This window comes from Leucopleurus acutus (genome assembly GCF_964270905.1).
Source record: "Leucopleurus acutus genome assembly, chromosome: 10".
Classification (NCBI taxonomy): domain Eukaryota; kingdom Metazoa; phylum Chordata; class Mammalia; order Artiodactyla; family Delphinidae; genus Leucopleurus; species Leucopleurus acutus.
Window position 1 is genome coordinate 31,114,630 of NC_139153.1, and position 18,089 is coordinate 31,132,718.

The 18,089-nt window shown below is 35.5% G+C and overlaps 1 protein-coding gene across 2 annotated transcripts in view; it reads left to right on the forward strand.

Moving 5' to 3' along the window:
• CFAP20DC (CFAP20 domain containing) overlaps positions 1-18,089 on the forward strand; it is a 256,375-nt gene that overhangs the window by 144,376 nt on the left and 93,910 nt on the right. For both annotated transcript variants that reach the window (XM_082848662.1, XM_082848661.1), the window contains exons 8-12: positions 8,801-8,937; positions 9,610-9,772; positions 11,387-11,503; positions 12,653-12,775; positions 15,132-15,466. In XM_082848662.1, coding sequence (XP_082704788.1) covers positions 8,801-8,937; positions 9,610-9,772; positions 11,387-11,503; positions 12,653-12,775; positions 15,132-15,466 — 875 coding nt within the window. The remainder of the gene's footprint in view (positions 1-8,800; positions 8,938-9,609; positions 9,773-11,386; positions 11,504-12,652; positions 12,776-15,131; positions 15,467-18,089) is intronic.

An 18,089-nucleotide genomic window follows, 5' to 3' on the forward strand; every position in this document is an offset into this window, starting at 1 on the left:
CCTATAGGGTATTTGTCCAGTTCGTCTAAGTAGTTGGATGTATTGGCATAAAGTTGTTCATAATGTTGCCTTATTATCTGGAGAATCTATAGTGATACCACTACTATTCCTGATACTAAAAATATGTATCTTTGCTCTGTTTTCCCTGGTCAGTCTAACTAGAGGTTTATCATTCTTACTGATCTTCCCAAAGAACAAGCTTTTGGTTTCATTGATTCTTTCTACTGTTTTTCTATATTATTTCATTTATTTTCACATTGATCTTTATTATTCTTTTCTTCAGTTGTTTTGGGTTTCATTTGCTCTCTTCTTTCTATCCTTAAGGTGGGAATCAAGGTCAATGATTTCAAACTTTTCTTTTTCTAATATAGCCATTTAGTGCTAGAAATCTCCCCATAAGTGCTGCTTTAGCAACATCCCACAAATTTTGGTATTGTATTTTTATTTCATTCTGTTCTAAATATCTTCTAATTTCATTTTTCATTTTTTCTTGGATTCATGGGTTACTTAGGAGTTAAGTATATTACTTAGTTCCCAAACATTTGAGATCTTTCTGTTATTGATTTATAATTTAATTCCAGTGTGACTTGAGAAAATAATTTATATGAAGTGATGTGTTTTAAATTTGTTGAGACTTGTCCTGAATAGAGTCTATCTCATTAAATGTGCCATATGCTCTTGGTAAGAATGTAAATTTTGCTGTTGTTAGGAGTATTCAATAAATGTCATTTGGATTAAGTTACTTAAAAAAAAAAATAACTAGTAATTTGCTTAAAAATTAGGAGGTAGTTTTCCCAAGTGCCCTTCTTTCCACAGCAGCAGTCTTACTGGATTTTTACTTCTTTTTAAATAAGGAGAGACTGACATCTATATCTCCTAACTCAATCGCAAACAGATAAAGGATCTAGCAAAACCATGAAATAGTAATCTAACCATAGTTGACATTGGTGAGATCTTTATTAGAATTTCTTCTTTGGGTTGTACATTATGAAAGCAAATTTCAAATCAAGCAACAAAATCTACTGTGAAGTAGAACCTTAAAAAAAGAGAGAGAGAGATTCTGACTTCAGGAAAAAACAAGACATTCTAATTTCTTCTTTCTAAACTCAGATTTTTGGTAATCCTTGTCTTAAGATTGTTGGTTAAAGAAATGCCACAATTAAAAAATGGGCAGAAGACCTGAATAGACATTTTTCTTAAAAAAAAAAAAAGTTTGTAATTAAAGTACTTTGCATAGGATGTGCACTCTCAAATTAGCCGCAGTTTCCCCCACGTTCTACATGTGCCTGCTTGTCACTTATATGTTACCTGCCCGGCATTCAGGCCACTTCATTTTGTCCCTCCCCTGCTTCCACCACCACTGTCTTCCCTCTGGAAAAGATTATTACAGCATTATATCCCATTCTTGATTCCTCAGGAACCCCATTAGTCTTCATCAAATACATTAATTATCATATTCATAAAGTTCTCGTACTTATCCAAATAATCACTATTAGACCCACTTTTCACATAGCAAAACAAAAGCTTTTAATTAGATAGCTTTACAACACTGCACAGAGAATAAATAGTAGACAAGGAAAGAATCCCCTGCAATGCCCTCCTGGCCGACCAAAGGCAGTATCATGTGTGGTGAAAAGAGGGCAGGCACAAAGAGGGCTTGGACATTTGGGTTCTGAGACCCTGCTCTGAGTGGACAGATCTCTAAACATCATGAGCCTCAGCTTCTTCATCTGTAGAGGTGGAATAATATCACACAAAGTGACTGGAAATTTCATAAAGATCATGTACACATCATCATATCCGTCATCCTTTCCACCTCAGATTGAATGTCATTTCCCTCACCCTAGAGACTAGATACCAGACCCTTGTTAAACACACTTTGAGCCTTCCCTTCATAGCTCTTACCACAGTTGTAATCATGTAGTTATTTATGACTTACTTGCTGTAATATGTGTCTTCCCCGTGAGACCCAGAGTGCCTTGGAGAAGGTGATGTGTCCACCTTGTTGCCTATCTTATTCCGTACTTAGAGCAGTGGCTGCCCAGACTAGGTGCCCAATCACTAATGAAAGAATGTGTGAACGAAGGGATAAATGATTGTGAATGGACTTCATAAACTGTTAAATGCTATTCGAGATGGAAGGTATTAATAGCATATTTACTCCCTACTAAGCACAGTATTTAGCATGTTACATGCATTGTTTCATGTAATCTAACAAAAATGCCTTGACTTAAGTACTATTATTATCTCAGTCTTATGGATGAAGAAAGTGAAGCTTAGAAAGTTTAAATAACTTGTCTAAAATAATATTGCTCTACTAGATCAGTCTTTTTTGTGTTTTTGACATTCCTTATATCAATGCACATATAATAAAATAAAAATTAATCCAATTCAAAATCTCGATTCTGGTAGCAGGTTTAATTCTGATTCGATCATTAGATAATAGATGTAAGTCTTGAGCATGACCCCTGAATGATTAGAGTTGAAAATTCAGCAGGTTTTTCTGGTTAAACTTTGAAAACCTTGCAAACTTAAATGACTATAATAGTTAGAACATTGTACCTTGAGACAAAAATGAATGTTTATTATTCTAAACGATAATTAGAGAGTAGACCCTCAGGTTTTATAATCTAACTACAAATTAATGGTAACATCTCTGACCTACACCCAGTTCATTTTCCACAAACTCAAGAAAATGAAACGCCTAGAGCATGACTTTAATCTAATCTTGATTTTTAACCTTATATATATTGATATCAGGTCTTAAAAGAACTCCTTTTAGAATTCAAAAGGCATGCATTTCTGCTTGTAGTTTTCTTTCATTAAGATTTTTCTCATTATAGAAACTTCGTCCCTTTTATGTTTTATTTTAGAAACCAAAGGTCTAAGTTACTTTTCCTTGTAGGTTTTAATTAGGACCCTGTTATCGTGGATACATAGCATGATACATGTTTGTAGACATAATTATGACAATATGATTATAAACAGAGAGTTATTCAAGTGAAACAGACTTTAAGAATGTGTATGTGTTAATTGTGCTAATAAGTTTAAAAAGCCCTGCTAATTAAAGAGATACTAAATAGTGGATTATTGTACACTTTGCTTTGTGAAAAAAAGGTATACTAAAATTTGTAACATTTAAAAAATAATTTCAATTTAAACACACAGTGGTAGATTGCTCTTTAAAGAAATCCTATAGTAGATCCTCTTATAAAATACAGAATAACATCTTATTTTCTGTGATTCAAGGAATTACATCATATCAGGTTTAGTTGTAGCTTTAATAGCCATTGACTATCCAAGAGATAAGTCAATGATTCTTGACTGCTAAGCAAGAAATTCCTCTAACAAGTTCAAGGTATTTAGGAATTTTCACTTTTTAAATAGCTATGAACTATTTAATATGTTCATTTTGTTGAAATTATAGCTGGAACTGTGTCAGTATGATTTTTTTAAATAGTCCCCCAAAAGTTTTCCTTTTAATCTTTGATACTGTCCACAATTTTGGTGAGATTTATCCATTGTCTATCATATGCTATGCTGGGCTCAGCAGATGAGTATACATGCAGTGCCAAAAAAATGGTCTTTCTACTCAAAGAAACTTAAATTGTTTGGGGGCAACCTGTATATAGATGAAGAATATGAAAAAACATAAAGGAAACTGACGTAGTACAATGTTTGAACAGAAAGATATGCCCATAAGCCAAATGATTCCTGTGACTGGAAGTTTAAACAAAAAAAAAGAAGAAGAAGAAAAAGGCTTCTAATCTGGTACTGAAAATTCCCATGTAGGCCTATGCCATGTCCCATACATACCTTTAGGACTCTCAGTGGCTATTTCTTTCTGGGAAAATCCACCTTTGAGAACAAAATCAGTAATCTAGGATTTGTTTGATTTGGTCACAGAAGGTACAAATGATGGGTCTGTAATAGATTTTTCCAGTTGTCCTGGAATTTGAGTGTCATTTCTTTCTATTGCTGATCCTGAGAGACTAACAAAGTTTTGTTGACTCCAAATGGATATTTATAAATGACTGGAAAAGATGCAGATGCACACATAGCCAAGTCTACTTGCTAGCATTAGGAAATCTCACGTGTAAGCTGAGTAGGCATCTGACTGTGGTGCCATAGCACTGCTGCTGTTGAAAGCCACACAGTTCATGTAAATATCAATGTCTTGGTCATTGTTGACCCTTCTCTCTCATCCCCCACATCCTGGCAGTTGTCCAGTCCAGTCTGCCTCCTCAGTTCACACATAAATGTCTCAGGTGGATTTTTCTTAAAAATAAGTTTTAATAGTAGTTAGAAATATTTAGTCATTTAATCCAGCTTCCCTTCTGACCCATTATACTTTATGATTCATTCAGTTTGCTCAGCAAGGATCTATTGCTCTGTGTCAAGCACTAGGCTAGCAATTCAGGGGTGACAAAGTAGACCACTGAGTTTATATCTACTGAGGTATACATTATTAGAGAATCCCATAAACATATATGAAAGGGTAATTCTGACAGTTTCTGTGAGGGAAAGCTTATGGGACTACCTAAACTGGGTACTGTAATCAGAGAGGTCTGGGAAGACTAGTCTGAGGAAGTGATACATGAGCTGAAACATAAAGGCCAAGAGGGGAAGGAAGATCCTACACGGGGAACAGCATGTACAAATGCTCTGATAGACAGGAAGAGCTGAGGAGGCCAGAGCACAAAATAGAGGGTATTAAGGTTGAACTGAAGCCAGAACATGCAAGTTTTTGCAGGTAATGTTAAGGGCTTTCTTCTTAATCTTAAGAGCAGCAGGGAAGCCATTGAAAAGTTTTAAGTGAGGAAAAGGAATGATTCAATCAGACGTATGTTTATATAAGACTGTTCTGGCTTCATTTTGGAGAGAGCATGGGACAGGGCGCCAGAGTGGAACATGGTGGATCCCTTGAGAGGCTTTGTGATCATCCAGAAGAGGAATGATGGTTGCTTAAATTATGGTGCTGGTGGAGGAGGTGGAGACAAGTGGATCTGGATTGGATATGGAGAGGATGGAGGGAGGTGTCAAGGATGACATCTAGAGTCTGACTTTTCAACCGGAATGGTTTATGGTGTCATTCATTAGACCAGGTTTTCAGTTGGAGGTGTCTTCGAGACATTGAAGAGGAGCTGGTCAAGAAGGCCGCTGTATACGAGAGGCTCTCAGAAGAGAGGACTAGGCTAGAAATAGAAATTAGAGAGTCATCTAATATGTGAATCTGACTTATAATATCCAGAATAGCTTTCCAGACTTCTGGTTGAACATCTTCAAAATGACAGAAAATTCACCACCACAACCACCAGACATGCTTTAATTAAAGAAAGATGTTCCTTATGTTACTTTCTTTTAATTAATTTTTATTGGCGTATAGTTGCTTTACAATGCTGTGTTAGTTTCTGCTGTACAGCAAAGTGAATCAGCTATACATATATATATATATCTCCCCTCTTTTTTGGATTTCCTTCCCATTTTGGTCACCACAGAGCACTGAGTAGAGTTCCCTGTACTGTACAGAAGGTTCTCACTAGTTATCTATTTTATACGTAGTAATGTATATATGTCAATCCCAATCTACCAGTTCATCCCACACCCCTCCTTCCCCTCTTGGTATCCATACGTTCGTTCTCTACTTCTGTGTCTCTCTTTCTGCTTTGCAGATAAGTTCATCTGTACCATTTTTCTAGATTCTACATATAAGCGATATATAATATTTGTTTTTCTCTTTCTGACTTACTTCACTCTGTATAACAATCTCTAGGTCTATCCACGTCTTCGCAAATGGCACAATTTCATTCCTTTTTATGGCTGAGTAATGTTCCACTGTATGTACCACATCTTCTTTATCCATTCCTCTGTTGATGGACATTTAGGTTACTTCCATGTCATGGCAATTGTAAATAGTGCTGCAGTTAACATTGGGGTTCATGTATCTTTTTGAATTATGGTTTTCTTCGGGTATATGCCCAGGAGTGGGATTGCTAGGTCATATGGTAGTTCTATTTTTAGTTTTTTTAAGGAACCTCCATACTGTTCTCCATAGTGACTGTAACAATTTACATTCCCACCAACAGTGCAGGAGGGTTCCCTTTTCTCAACGCCCTCTCCAGCATTTATTGTTTGTAGATTTTTTGGATGATGACCATTCTGACTGGTATGAGGTGATACCTCATTGTAGTCTTGATTTGCATTTCACTAATAATTAGTGATGTTGAGCAGCTTTTCATGTGCTTCTTGGCAATCTGTATGTCTTCTTTGGAGAAATGTCATTTACATCTTCTGCCCATTTTTGGATTGGGTTGTTTGTTTTTTTGATATTGAGCTGCAGGAGCTGTTTGTATATTTTGGAGATTAATCCTTTGTCCGTTGCTTTGCTTGCAAATATTTTCTTTCATTCTGAGGGTTGTCTTTTCATCTTGTTTATGGTTTCCTTTGCTGTGCCAAAGCTTTTAAGTTTAATTAGGTCCCATTTGTTTATTTTCATTTTTATTTTCATTACTCTAGTAGGTGGGTCAAAAAAGATCTTGCTACAGTTTATATCAAAGTATGTTCTGCCTATGTTTTCCTCTAAGAGTTTTATAGCATCCTGCTATAAAACTTTAATCCATTTTTTTAATCCATTTTGAGTTTATTTTTGTGTATGGTGTTAGGGAGTGTTCTAATTTCATTCTTTTACATGTAGCTGTCCAGTTTTCCCAGCACCACTTACTGAAGAGACTGTCTTTTCTCCATTGTATAATCTTGCCTCCTTTGTCATAGGTTAGGTGACCATAGGTGGGTTTCTCTCTGGGCTTTCTATCCTGTTCCATTGATCTATATTTCTGTTTTTGTGCCAGTACCATACTGTCTTTGTGCCAGTGCCATACATACTTGTAGCTTTGTAGTATAGCCTGAAGTCGGGGAGCCTGATTCCTCCAGCTCAGTTTTTCTTTCTCAAGATTGGTTTGGCTCTTTGGGGTATTTTGTGATTTTTCACAGAATTAGAATAAAAGCTTTCTGAAGTAAATTCTACTCATTAGTTCTGATTCTGCCATTTGGACAAATAAAATCACTACGTAATAGGACTTCAGGAATTTGAAGAAAACTGGAATGGTATTTCTCCCCACCACTTTGCCAGCCACCTTAGATCCTCTGTCCAGCAAAAATTCTTTTAGATCAACTCAGCAGTGTAGCCCTTGCCCATGTCTTCAGCTTCATCTATTACAAACACAGAAACAGACCCCCCAGAACACCTATATACCCACTCAGGTTACTTCCACTCAGATCTAAATGTTGGGGGCTTCCTAAGCATGATATGTTTTCACAAACTTTTGTGCCTTTTCTCATGACTGTTACATAGGAATGGTTTTTAATTCCACCACTTATAAAATTACAGCTCTCTAGCAGAAGCTAATGAGACCAACTAGCTAACCATAGGAATTTTTTTCAGGAGAATAGATCAGACAAGAAGTTGCCAGTAGCTCATAAATGTCCAGAACTGTAGGGCAAATTTGGACTTACTCAGGGCCAACATTGTAATATTCAAGTTGGTCCTGTCTTGCAAGCAGGACATGGCAGAAGGTTTTCTAGGCTGTGGGCCGTGTTCTGAGTTAAGAGCCGTCACTCTCACCTGCTGTTTTAGTCAGAGAAGGCTGCCTGCACTCACACAGAACTCCACAGTCCTAGTCCAGTCAGAGTTCCTTGGGCATCCCTCCATATGGTCTTTCAGAGACTCGGGCTTCTTTCATCTAATGGCTCCCAGAGGAGTCCTCCACTGGATCTTTTGCATCTTGTCAAGAGATGAGGGAAGAGAGAGCATGGGGATTATGCAGGAAGTTTTAGGAGCAGGAGATGGTTTACATGTCACACATTCCACTTCTCACGTTCCATTAACCAGAACTCAGTTACATGACCCATATAACTGCAAGGAAGGCTCAGAAATGTAATTTAGCTGTGTGCCCAGAAGGAAAAGGCAGCAGGGTTTGGTGAGCACAGCTTCCTTATCCTTGAGGTGATACCAGTTTGGTCTCTTTTTCCCCAAAACCTTCAGTGATTCCCTGTTGCCTACCGAATTTAGAACAGGCTCTTAGTGACCCGAGCTAAAGGGGTGATTTCATTATTCCCCAAGCATACCCTACCCTTTCACTCTTCCATGCCTTTATTCAGGCACTTTCTTCTGCCCTGGGCACCCTACATCTCTTATTCTTGAAATCTTATCAGTCATTCAAGGTCCATTCAAGAAGTCACTCTTCATTCCCACTGGTCTGCCTTATGTTGTAGTTAGCTGTTTACTTGTACTATCACCTCCCTCCAGACTCCCTGAGGGCAAGCAATGTGTCTTATCCATTTTGCATCACTGACAACCTCTAGGAAATGCCTGGGAGTGCTCAATGAAATATTTGTTCAATGGAGTTAGTTTTATTTAAATTATTTCCTTAAAGAGAAAATGAAGTATATTTTTCAGTAGCTTTCCTTTCTTTTCTTTTTTCCTATGAGGAAAAACGTTTGTGGTAGTGGTTCTCAGATGATACTGAGCAAAAGAACCACTTGGGAGTTAATCTTAACCACTTGTTAAGATTATAGATTTCTGTTGCCCCCCCCCACAAGATTCTAATTCTATAGATCTGATAGATCTGATGTTGGACCCCAGGATCTGCATTTTTATAAGTGCCCTGGGAGAGTGGGAGGGTTAAAGCGGGGAAGGATTCACAGCATATGACCCCTAGATTGTACTTTCAGAAATATTGCAACATGGTGTGTGTCATTACGCCCATTAATGGACTACTATTCCCTTCCTTTAACAAAACAGATCAGTTCATTAACAGAGGAACAGGTAGCATGCGGAGCGGTAAAAATCAAGATGTTTGTCATATTGCCTTTGGATCCAAAGTTCTTGGACCACCTCCACTCTCTGGCAGAAGAAATAACATGAGGATATTCAGTGAGGTAGGTGCGGGGTTTGAACAGCTTATGTAAGCATGGATGGCATGGGAAGGGAAGGGTTTTTTTCCCAATGCAGAGGGAAAAAAAAGAGGGAGAGAGACTACATGCCAAAAGCAGAGGGCTTGAATAAATTTGGAACAGAAATTCTGGATTTTAAAAGACCTCAAAACTGTTTTCTTTTCGTCATGTCAACGCAATTAACATTTTTGAGCATTCTTTTCATTAAATATATGCACAAAACTTAAAGGCAAATATATGTGAGCACATTTTGTGGTCTCCTTCAAAAAGGAGTTGGATCATCACCAGACACCTTATAATGAACAGATTCTCAAATGTTATATTTTTATTTTTAATTTCCTCTGAATTTCTGACATACAGAGTGATTTTCATTTCAACTCCTACCTACTAAAGATGGAGTGTAGCAAATGAGCACATTTTAATTTGTGTCTATGAGATTTGGTTGTCTTCTGTTTTACCTTACATTATATTTATCTCCTATTTCTTTCTAATTTTCTACCATAATTTCCCTCTCCACCAACTTTTTAATCTTCTCATTTCCTCTAGTTCATTTTTACCTCACTATTTGTCCAGCTATTATTTCTTCTATGTAGATTCTACAAGAAATAAATGCAATTCCTATATTTTAAAATATAGATTAATTCCTTTTCCTTATAGACAGTAAGATCTGTTGGGTCCAAAAATAACCAATCGTGCCAGCAGTCTACAGTAGAGAAGTGTGTTAACAGGGCAGAAATGTCAACCTTGCTGTTATCTGAGTCTGAAGCACAAGGAGATAAAGAAAATATTGGCCACATAAAGCAGACTGTACCTATTCATGGTAAGAATCATGCATAAAGATTGATAGCTAGTGAAAACAGTGAGAAATGTTAAGATAAATCCATAGTTATATTCTTGACTAGATCTTAAGTCCAGAGAATTATCATTTAAAAATGAAAACAGTGGTAGATATTGAAATATGTTTAGAATTCTTATACCATATATTATCTTCTGGAACCTGTCATTCTGTTTATTCTGTTATTTTACCTTGCTGTAGAACCCTGTATTTTTACTTTCTGATAACAGTGAGAAAATAGTATAGTATCCTATTATTGCTATGTCTTGGAAACCCCATGTACATTTTAAGTGTTCTTAGTTTTACCTTTTAATTAATCTCTTCCATTTGTAAAGTGCTCTTTATTTTCTCTCATTGGTACAAAAACAACCCTGTTGGTGAAGAAAACTTTTATCCCGTTTTATAGATTGAGAATTCAGGGCTAAGAGGGTAAGTGATTTGCAATTTGTAATCACTGGAAAGAATTGAGACCAGAACCCAAGGCTTACCACTCCCTGTCAGTTTGTCCACTTTAACTGGTCTGACTTTTGTGAACATTGAAAAGGGGAGGCATTTGTGTTCATTTTATTTGATTTAGAAATTAACGATCACTGTTAGAGACTCTATCTCCCATGGAGTGTAAAACTGAGATAAGGAAATAAATAACATAGATATTCAGTCCCAGTTTTACCACTGCCTGTGAGACCTTGATCAAGTTTCTTAAACCCTACGAGCCTCAGTTTCCCCATCTGTAAATGGGGATACAATTACTACTAGCACTAGTAGTAGTAAGAAATAACAGCTGCCTCAAAGGGTCAGTATGAGAATTCAGTGAGAACAGTCAGTCAAGCACATCATATTGTGCCAAGAATTTAAATGTTCAGAAAATATCAAATGCTGCTATGAATATTATTATTATTATTGTTACAGCGTTAAATTACACTTAGGAATTCTTCAAGATTGATCTCAGTTCTGCAGGGTTCTTTTGGAAACTACCCTCTAAGCTCTTGTTGAATCAAACTTAAATCTTTTAAAGGAAAAAATAATTTTTCTGTATTGGCTGTTAATTTCATTTTTAAATATTTTTTAATATAGCATGTTGCAAGATTAACAGTAATCTAATTACTTGTAGCTCTCTATATGGTTATATTACATGAATAAAATGTATTAGTAGTTTATTTTTTCTTTAACACCTTTATTAGAGTATAATTGCTTTACAGTAGTGTGTTACTTTCTGCTTTATAACAAAGAGAATCAGCTATACATATACATATATCCGCATATCTCCTCCCTCTTGCATCTCCCTCCCACCCTCCCTATCCCACCCCTCTAGGTAGTCACAAAGCACCCGAGCTGATCTCCCTGTGCCATGCGGCTGCTTCCCACTAGCTCTCTATTTTACATTTGGTAATGAAAGCCTGATACAATTCTAATATTGGAATAGAAATAAACACCTATTTCCTATAAAGGAATAAGTTGTGTTTTTTATACAGCTTTACATTTTGTCAAAATGATACATGAACATTCTCATTACAGCTATAATTATATTTACTGAGTTATTTCAAACTATATAGTACTTTCTGTTCTGGCTTTTTGTTCTTTGATATGAAAATGTACCAGCCAATCTGCATATTATGCATCCACATCCCCCTCAAGAACCATCAGCTGATAAGAATAATAACAGGAGAAGATTACAGTTAAAAAGAACCAGCAGAGAAAGGACAGAGACACCCAGCGGTATGGTACTAATTCAATACTATCTTATATCTGTATATTATTCAGAGCAATGGAATCTCTCTCTGCAGGTTGTAAATTTCAAGGGATTATGAACCAGTTCATTTAAAATATAAATATCTGTTCTACAAGGATTATGGAAATCAAATTTTTTACAAAAGAATTGCTCTATAGCCCTAACAGAGATTTGTTGGATTAAATAGACAGTACCACAAAAATAAAGGACTTCCTACTTCTACTCTCAAAGGCTGAATAAGCTTAAATTATTGATTTTTTAAAATGGCCCAAATTTGATAGAAGTTCCTGCCTGCAGACTTCACTAAAATTGAACTCAACTCATAATTTTTCATTTTTCATTTATCTCTCCTCTTTTTAAATTGGGCCCTTTCTAGATTGTTTTTTACATTTGCTGTCTCTCCTTTTGGACTCCTTGCCATTTACTGTAATGTAGGTTAAAGTTTCAACTCTTTGTAACCAGTAAAGCATTAGAGAAATATAGTTGGCTATTATAGTTATTGCTTAAAATATTAGATTTGAGGCATGTATGTATAGATTTGTATACACATGCATTAGTCTATCCTGAATCAAGCCCAGAATGTATCATGTACGCATCTGTTAGCATAATTTCTCAAAAATGTAGATTTCTTGGGTAGGCCAAAATTCTGCTTGCTAGGTTTCATGTTATCATTATAAAAGAGTAGATAGAAAAATTACTTCTGCAATAAGGCCTGTATCCATTTTTCTTAAGGTGCTGAAGAAAAGAGCTTCATTTAAAAGAGTTGAGTTCAGTAAAAATTGTAATTTAAAGAAAACACACTCCATTTTGTATGGAACCAAAGTAAAAAATATAGGACCTTTTAAAAATTATATGGGTTTTGGAATTCCTTTTATTGCGTATTGTAAAACTTAAATTTAAAATGTCCCCATGCAAATATCAAGGAATTTTAAGATGAACCTCTACAAAAATGCAGCTGAGTTCATCTTAAAATACTCTCCTGAAAAAGAAAAAAACTGCATATAATCTGTATTGTCACCTCTTACTTGCTTTTCAATAATCAAATAGAAAAGTATACCACAGTACCATTCTTCAAAAATTAATGTGTATATATATCAAAAGAAGTAATATAGAGGAAAATATTTATTCCAATAAAGGCAATTCTTCAGGAAATAACAGAAATGAACATAAAGCAACAACTGTCCTCACCAGTGTGTTCCAACAGAGAACAGAGACATTGAACCCCAGCTCTCCAGCACCCCAGTCTCCTGATCAAGCAGGTTAGCATCTTTATTATACCATAATTGCTAACGATTAATAAAATATAAATATGTTAAATATTTCAAACCCAGTCATTTTGAAAAGTCATGATGCAGTCACTTGCTAAAATATATCATTTTTTTCCATCTCTTTTTAACCCCAATTTTATGTCAGACTTTAATGGTTGAAGGAGTATTTTTATTTTCAAGTTTTAATGCACAAGCGGTCCTGTTCAGAATGAAAGTTTAAAACTTTGAGGTTTTCATATAACATTGTCACCCTCCCCGAAGATTATCTATTGTTTCACTTCTCCAATCCTCTTTATAATGGAGACGGTTGGAGTGTAGAGCATTGAACCCATCAACATATCTTGCCTAGCAGGTGTGTGGTACTTTTACAAAGGCAAATTGTTTTTGAGCTAGGGAAAAAGGAAAATAAATGGAAATTGTTTGTAGGTTGTCAGTCTTATTTATGCAGTGTTGAAGCCTTCATTAAAATGTTAGGCGCAATTAGTGTCTCTAGCATAAATCTGACTGTGTAGAAAAACTAATTAGATGTTTAGGTGATCATTCTTGCATTTATCTTGTTTGCTGCAATATTGTGATTACACAGTAATTTACATATTTTCCTAAGAAAACACACCAAATTATTCATTACAATTGATATGGAAATACTTGAGGTAAAACTACAAATTCCAAAGAAGCATGTGGTAGTAAGATAATTAGAGTTCTTTTGGTGTAAGAACACTTCTTTTACTTTGACTTTTTGACAGTTAATAATATGTTTGGTGCTAGATCATACAAGTTGTTTAATTGCATAATGAAGATTCCCAGGACCTTTTCCTCCTGTTTTCTTTACGTATCCTTGTACATAATGCAACACATTGGTTTTTGTAATTGTATTCAAGGTTTACTAAAGCACCTACTGTGTTCACAAAGCACCTACTAGGTGCTTAGCACCAGGCAAAAGTTTGCTGTCCAAAAGAGGACAACCCAGTGAATCTATTCATTTCACCTGACCACAGCTAACACTGACTCAGGACCCTCCACATTTTCTGTGAATGTGGTCAGATTGGGTATTGATATATTCAACCTGTTATTGACCACTTACCTACAGAAAATATGAAAGCCTTGTCCCTAATAGATTTTCTCTAAGAAATGTATATTTATTGCCCTTTTTATAGGCAAGTTATGTTATATAATCATAGTCTTAGGTTAAGAAATAGGTGAATACAGTTGAGAAGAATACAATTCTATTTGTGCCATCAATATAATTTTTATTAAAGGTCTTTCTCTTTGCTTTCTGCTTTTGCTTTTGTAGTGTTAGCTTTAAAGTTTCAAGTGAGCAAATCTTAGCTCTTGGTTACTCTTCTTATGATGATAAATATAGTTCAAGAGTCAGGAGTAAAATTACCACGTCTACATTGTGGTTCTGCAGAACACGAATTCTTGTAAGATTTTCACCATTGACACAATGCAGCAAAAAATAAATTAAAAAAAAAAAAGAGTAAGTTGAGAAAATGCTCAACTTTTCCTGCTGTCATTCTAAAGAAGAAAGTAAGCCTGCTTTTAATAATGTTTATTATAGAGATTTGTTTTTTCCAGTCATAGAATTATAAAGTCTATTTCAATGTTGAATAAAGATTAAAATTTTTTAAAATTTTGATAAAAATATATCTCAGTTGTAGTATATAGTATTTTTAAAGAAAACAATGTGCAAAAAGATTTTCATGTCAAAACATTCTCTCCTAAAATTAAATTAAAATTGAACATAAAGGTCCTTTTCACCAGCAGAATTCACCAGTCACATTAACAAATATTTCTGTGGATTTGCTATTGACAAGTCTAGCAGTTTAATCTATGAATTGTCCTGTACCGATGAGTAGAATGGAGAGGAAAAGACTGTCAGCCTTTTCGTGGTTTTCCTCTCCTCCATGTTTTATAATCTGAACAAGGCCCAGATACTTTGTTTAAAGAGCTTGTTAAGTACTCTGTCCCCCTGAAATTAAAAGAAATTAGTAACTCAAACCCTTTTAAATTTGGAAGATTTTCCCCCTCTGAAATACCAAATTAATGAGGCTGTGCTATAAAGAACTTGCTGCAAGACAGGTGATAATTATTTCAGACTTACAAATTTCCTGGCCAGTGTTTCAACTCAGATGGAGAGGAAGTACAAATGAGTTGCCCGTATCTGTAAGCACTATCCGTGGGTTAAATGTTTAGCAGGTTACAAGATGGTGGATAAATTGCCTTCCTTGGCTTTTGCATTATTTGATAAATCTCTGTTTCAACAAGAAGGAATGTTAACCTAACTACCTGCCTAAAATAACACTTATGGAACACTGCTCTAATTTTTGTCATCTTTTGCAAATGTCAGATGAGTGGATATTTCCTGAAAATGATGACCACATCCCCCATTTGGCCTCCAGCACGCAGTCTCTACTTCTGGATGAAAACTCCTGCAACACCTCACACCTGTGGCTAGAAGCCAGCAAGAAAAATGAACGTGACCAACAGACAGAGGAAACCCAGATTGTTCCAAAGGATATTTTCACTTTTTCATCAAGACCACGATCAGCACCTCATGGAAAGACTCAGAATATGTCCCCAGAGGGGTGCCCATTTATTTTGGATCTAAAAGAGGATACCAGTGTAATAAGGAGAGACACCCAATTGGAGGATGATTCTTATGGTGGTGATAGCACCGAAGAGGTACATTGCTTGATGAGTGAAATAGTTCTAAAGCACAGTTCTGTTGTCTCCAACTAAGCACTAAAACTAGTTGAAATGAAAGAGGGGAAGTCAACTGCTATTTATAAAAATGCAGCAGATTGCAATGTTAGTCAACAGTCGCCTCAGATTGTTATGGTAACTCTAAATTGCTGCCTTTTTTATTAACAGTCAGCCATTTTCATTTTTAATTATGGCAACCAGTTTTTGGTTTGATTTTCTTTTTTCATTTTAACCTTTGCCTCACAGAGTGAGAAATAATATGCAGTTTAGTTATATGATAGCATGTCCAGTAAAATATTGAGAACACATTGTTCTAGATCTCTGGGGAAATTGTGTTACAGTTGCTAAGCATTCTGAATTGACACTTTTCTGGCTTCCTAACTCCCCTGCCATCTTTTCACCTTAGACCTATTAGGACTCATTATTTTCCATATGGTTCCAGAATTTCAAGAGTTGTGCCAATTAAAGTTTAAGTAATGAATCATGGATTAGTGCTGGGGCTTGCCTTACAGGCTTGCCTTGCACTTATTTAGAATACACCTATATCTCATAAATCAGTAAATTCATAAAATGTTTTTTAATAACTAATTAAATATCAAACTAGTGTAGTTCTGAAACATTTGTTTAAAACTTAATATAACTCTTTTTCCCCATATGAAATGAATTTATTTATGAAATTTCTTTAGCATTGTTCTTTAATAATAGGCATTTATATTTTCTAGAAAAAATAATTATCTTAAAAGCAGATTATAGTCAAGTTTTGGTTTAGTGAAATTATACAAATCATTTATATGTAGAAATTATAGAAATAATCAGAAAAACTTTTTTTGTATACTTAGAAAACTTTTTTTTAACAACTATATCTGATTAAGAATACCCCTTTCAACAGTGGGATATACATTAAGTCCACAGCTCCTACCTTCAGAGCCAGTTGAGAATATGGTGAGATTGTTCAGGCAGTAATTATGTTTTTTTGCAACTTTTAATGAGTTTCTGTAGCAAAGTGCATGAGGAAATACTTTTTTATAACCTCCTTACTTCTGAGTGTGATGAAACTATAGTCATACCAAACATAAACCTACTACAAACCCCTTTATGCATAAATGCATAAACAGTACATTTTAAATGTGCTGTGAACAACTTTATCCCTTTCACCCTACATAAAATTAAGCTATAAAAATGTAAAATGAATATGTCTTCAGCATCTAGTATTGCCCCCATCCCAGCTGTCAATTCTTATACAGTATTAATTGGCTAATCTGATAAATCATACCATTTTGTTAATGGGGTAGGCCCATCCCCTTCCCATGTGCACAGCTTACCTAACTCAAAAGAATTACTGTGATGGGGGCAATGTCATGGCAGGTAGGAAATAATAGTTCTCTGGAAAACTTTGAGGGAAGTATTATGTAGAAACAGCCCTTTAAATAACACCCCATGAGGAACTTACCTCTCCACCTCTATGAAGGAAAAGCCTTGAGAAGAAGCAATAGAGCTTTATGGGAAAATGAAGAATACTAGTTCTGAATATTTTAATTTGCTATCACTTTATGTGCTTTCTTTTGCTACTAGCTACTCTACTTCTGACATCCTTCAACATTTATTGTGCAGACATGTACTTGTTACCAACTACATGAAATTGAAAATTAATTTATCATGCATTTTCAAAGCTCTGATTGGCATAGCTCTCTGGTCACCCCTGTCCCAAGACCATCAGAATATGGCTTGAGTCTGTAGTGGGACGATATCATTGCTAACACCTGCCCTGGCCCACCTTTAGTCAGAGCCTACTAAGAGTGGCAGCCAGAGAGAGGGGCAGAAGCCTTGCCATGTTATGCAAGCTTTGAGGTTTGCTGTTAGAGGCAATAACAAGATACAAACTAAAATACAGATGACTAACAAAAGTGCTAGGCTATATTTAAACAAGTTCTAGAATTTGTAATGATCCCTTTTTTATCAAATTGGTTTTTTGGGAGCTTTTTGTAAATTCTTTTCCTGTAGGATTATTTCTCCCATTTATTATATAAGTCAAAGGGAAATTAGATTACATACTTTATTTTATTTATTTTTTAAGAATAAGTTTTAATTTAATTTGTCAAAATTACAAAACACTTTCTTTGTTTTGCTCTCAAAATACAGTGAATCTGTCTTCATGTTCTGGATGCTTAGTTTTTTGTTTTGGGGGGGGTTTGTTTTTTTGGGGAGTATAATTGCTTTACAATGTTGTGTTAGTTTCTGCTATACAATGAAGTGTGTCAGCTATATGTATACATATATCCCCTCACTCTTGGACCTCCCTCCCACCCCCCCATCCCACCCATCTACAGATTACATATCTTAAATGTTTACTTACATATAGTCTTTGAAGAAAAATCAGTTGATTTAGGCATTCTTACTATTGTTGCATTATTTTATTTATTTTTAAACTTGCCTTTCATTTCTTTTCTTTTCTTTTAATTAATTTATTTATTTTGGCTGCACCAGGTCTTAGTTGCGGCACTCAGGATCTTCGTCGCAGTGTGCGGGATCTTTTTTTTAGTTGCACCATGCGAACTCTTAGTTGCAGCATGCATGTGGGATCTAGTTCCCTGACCAGGGATCG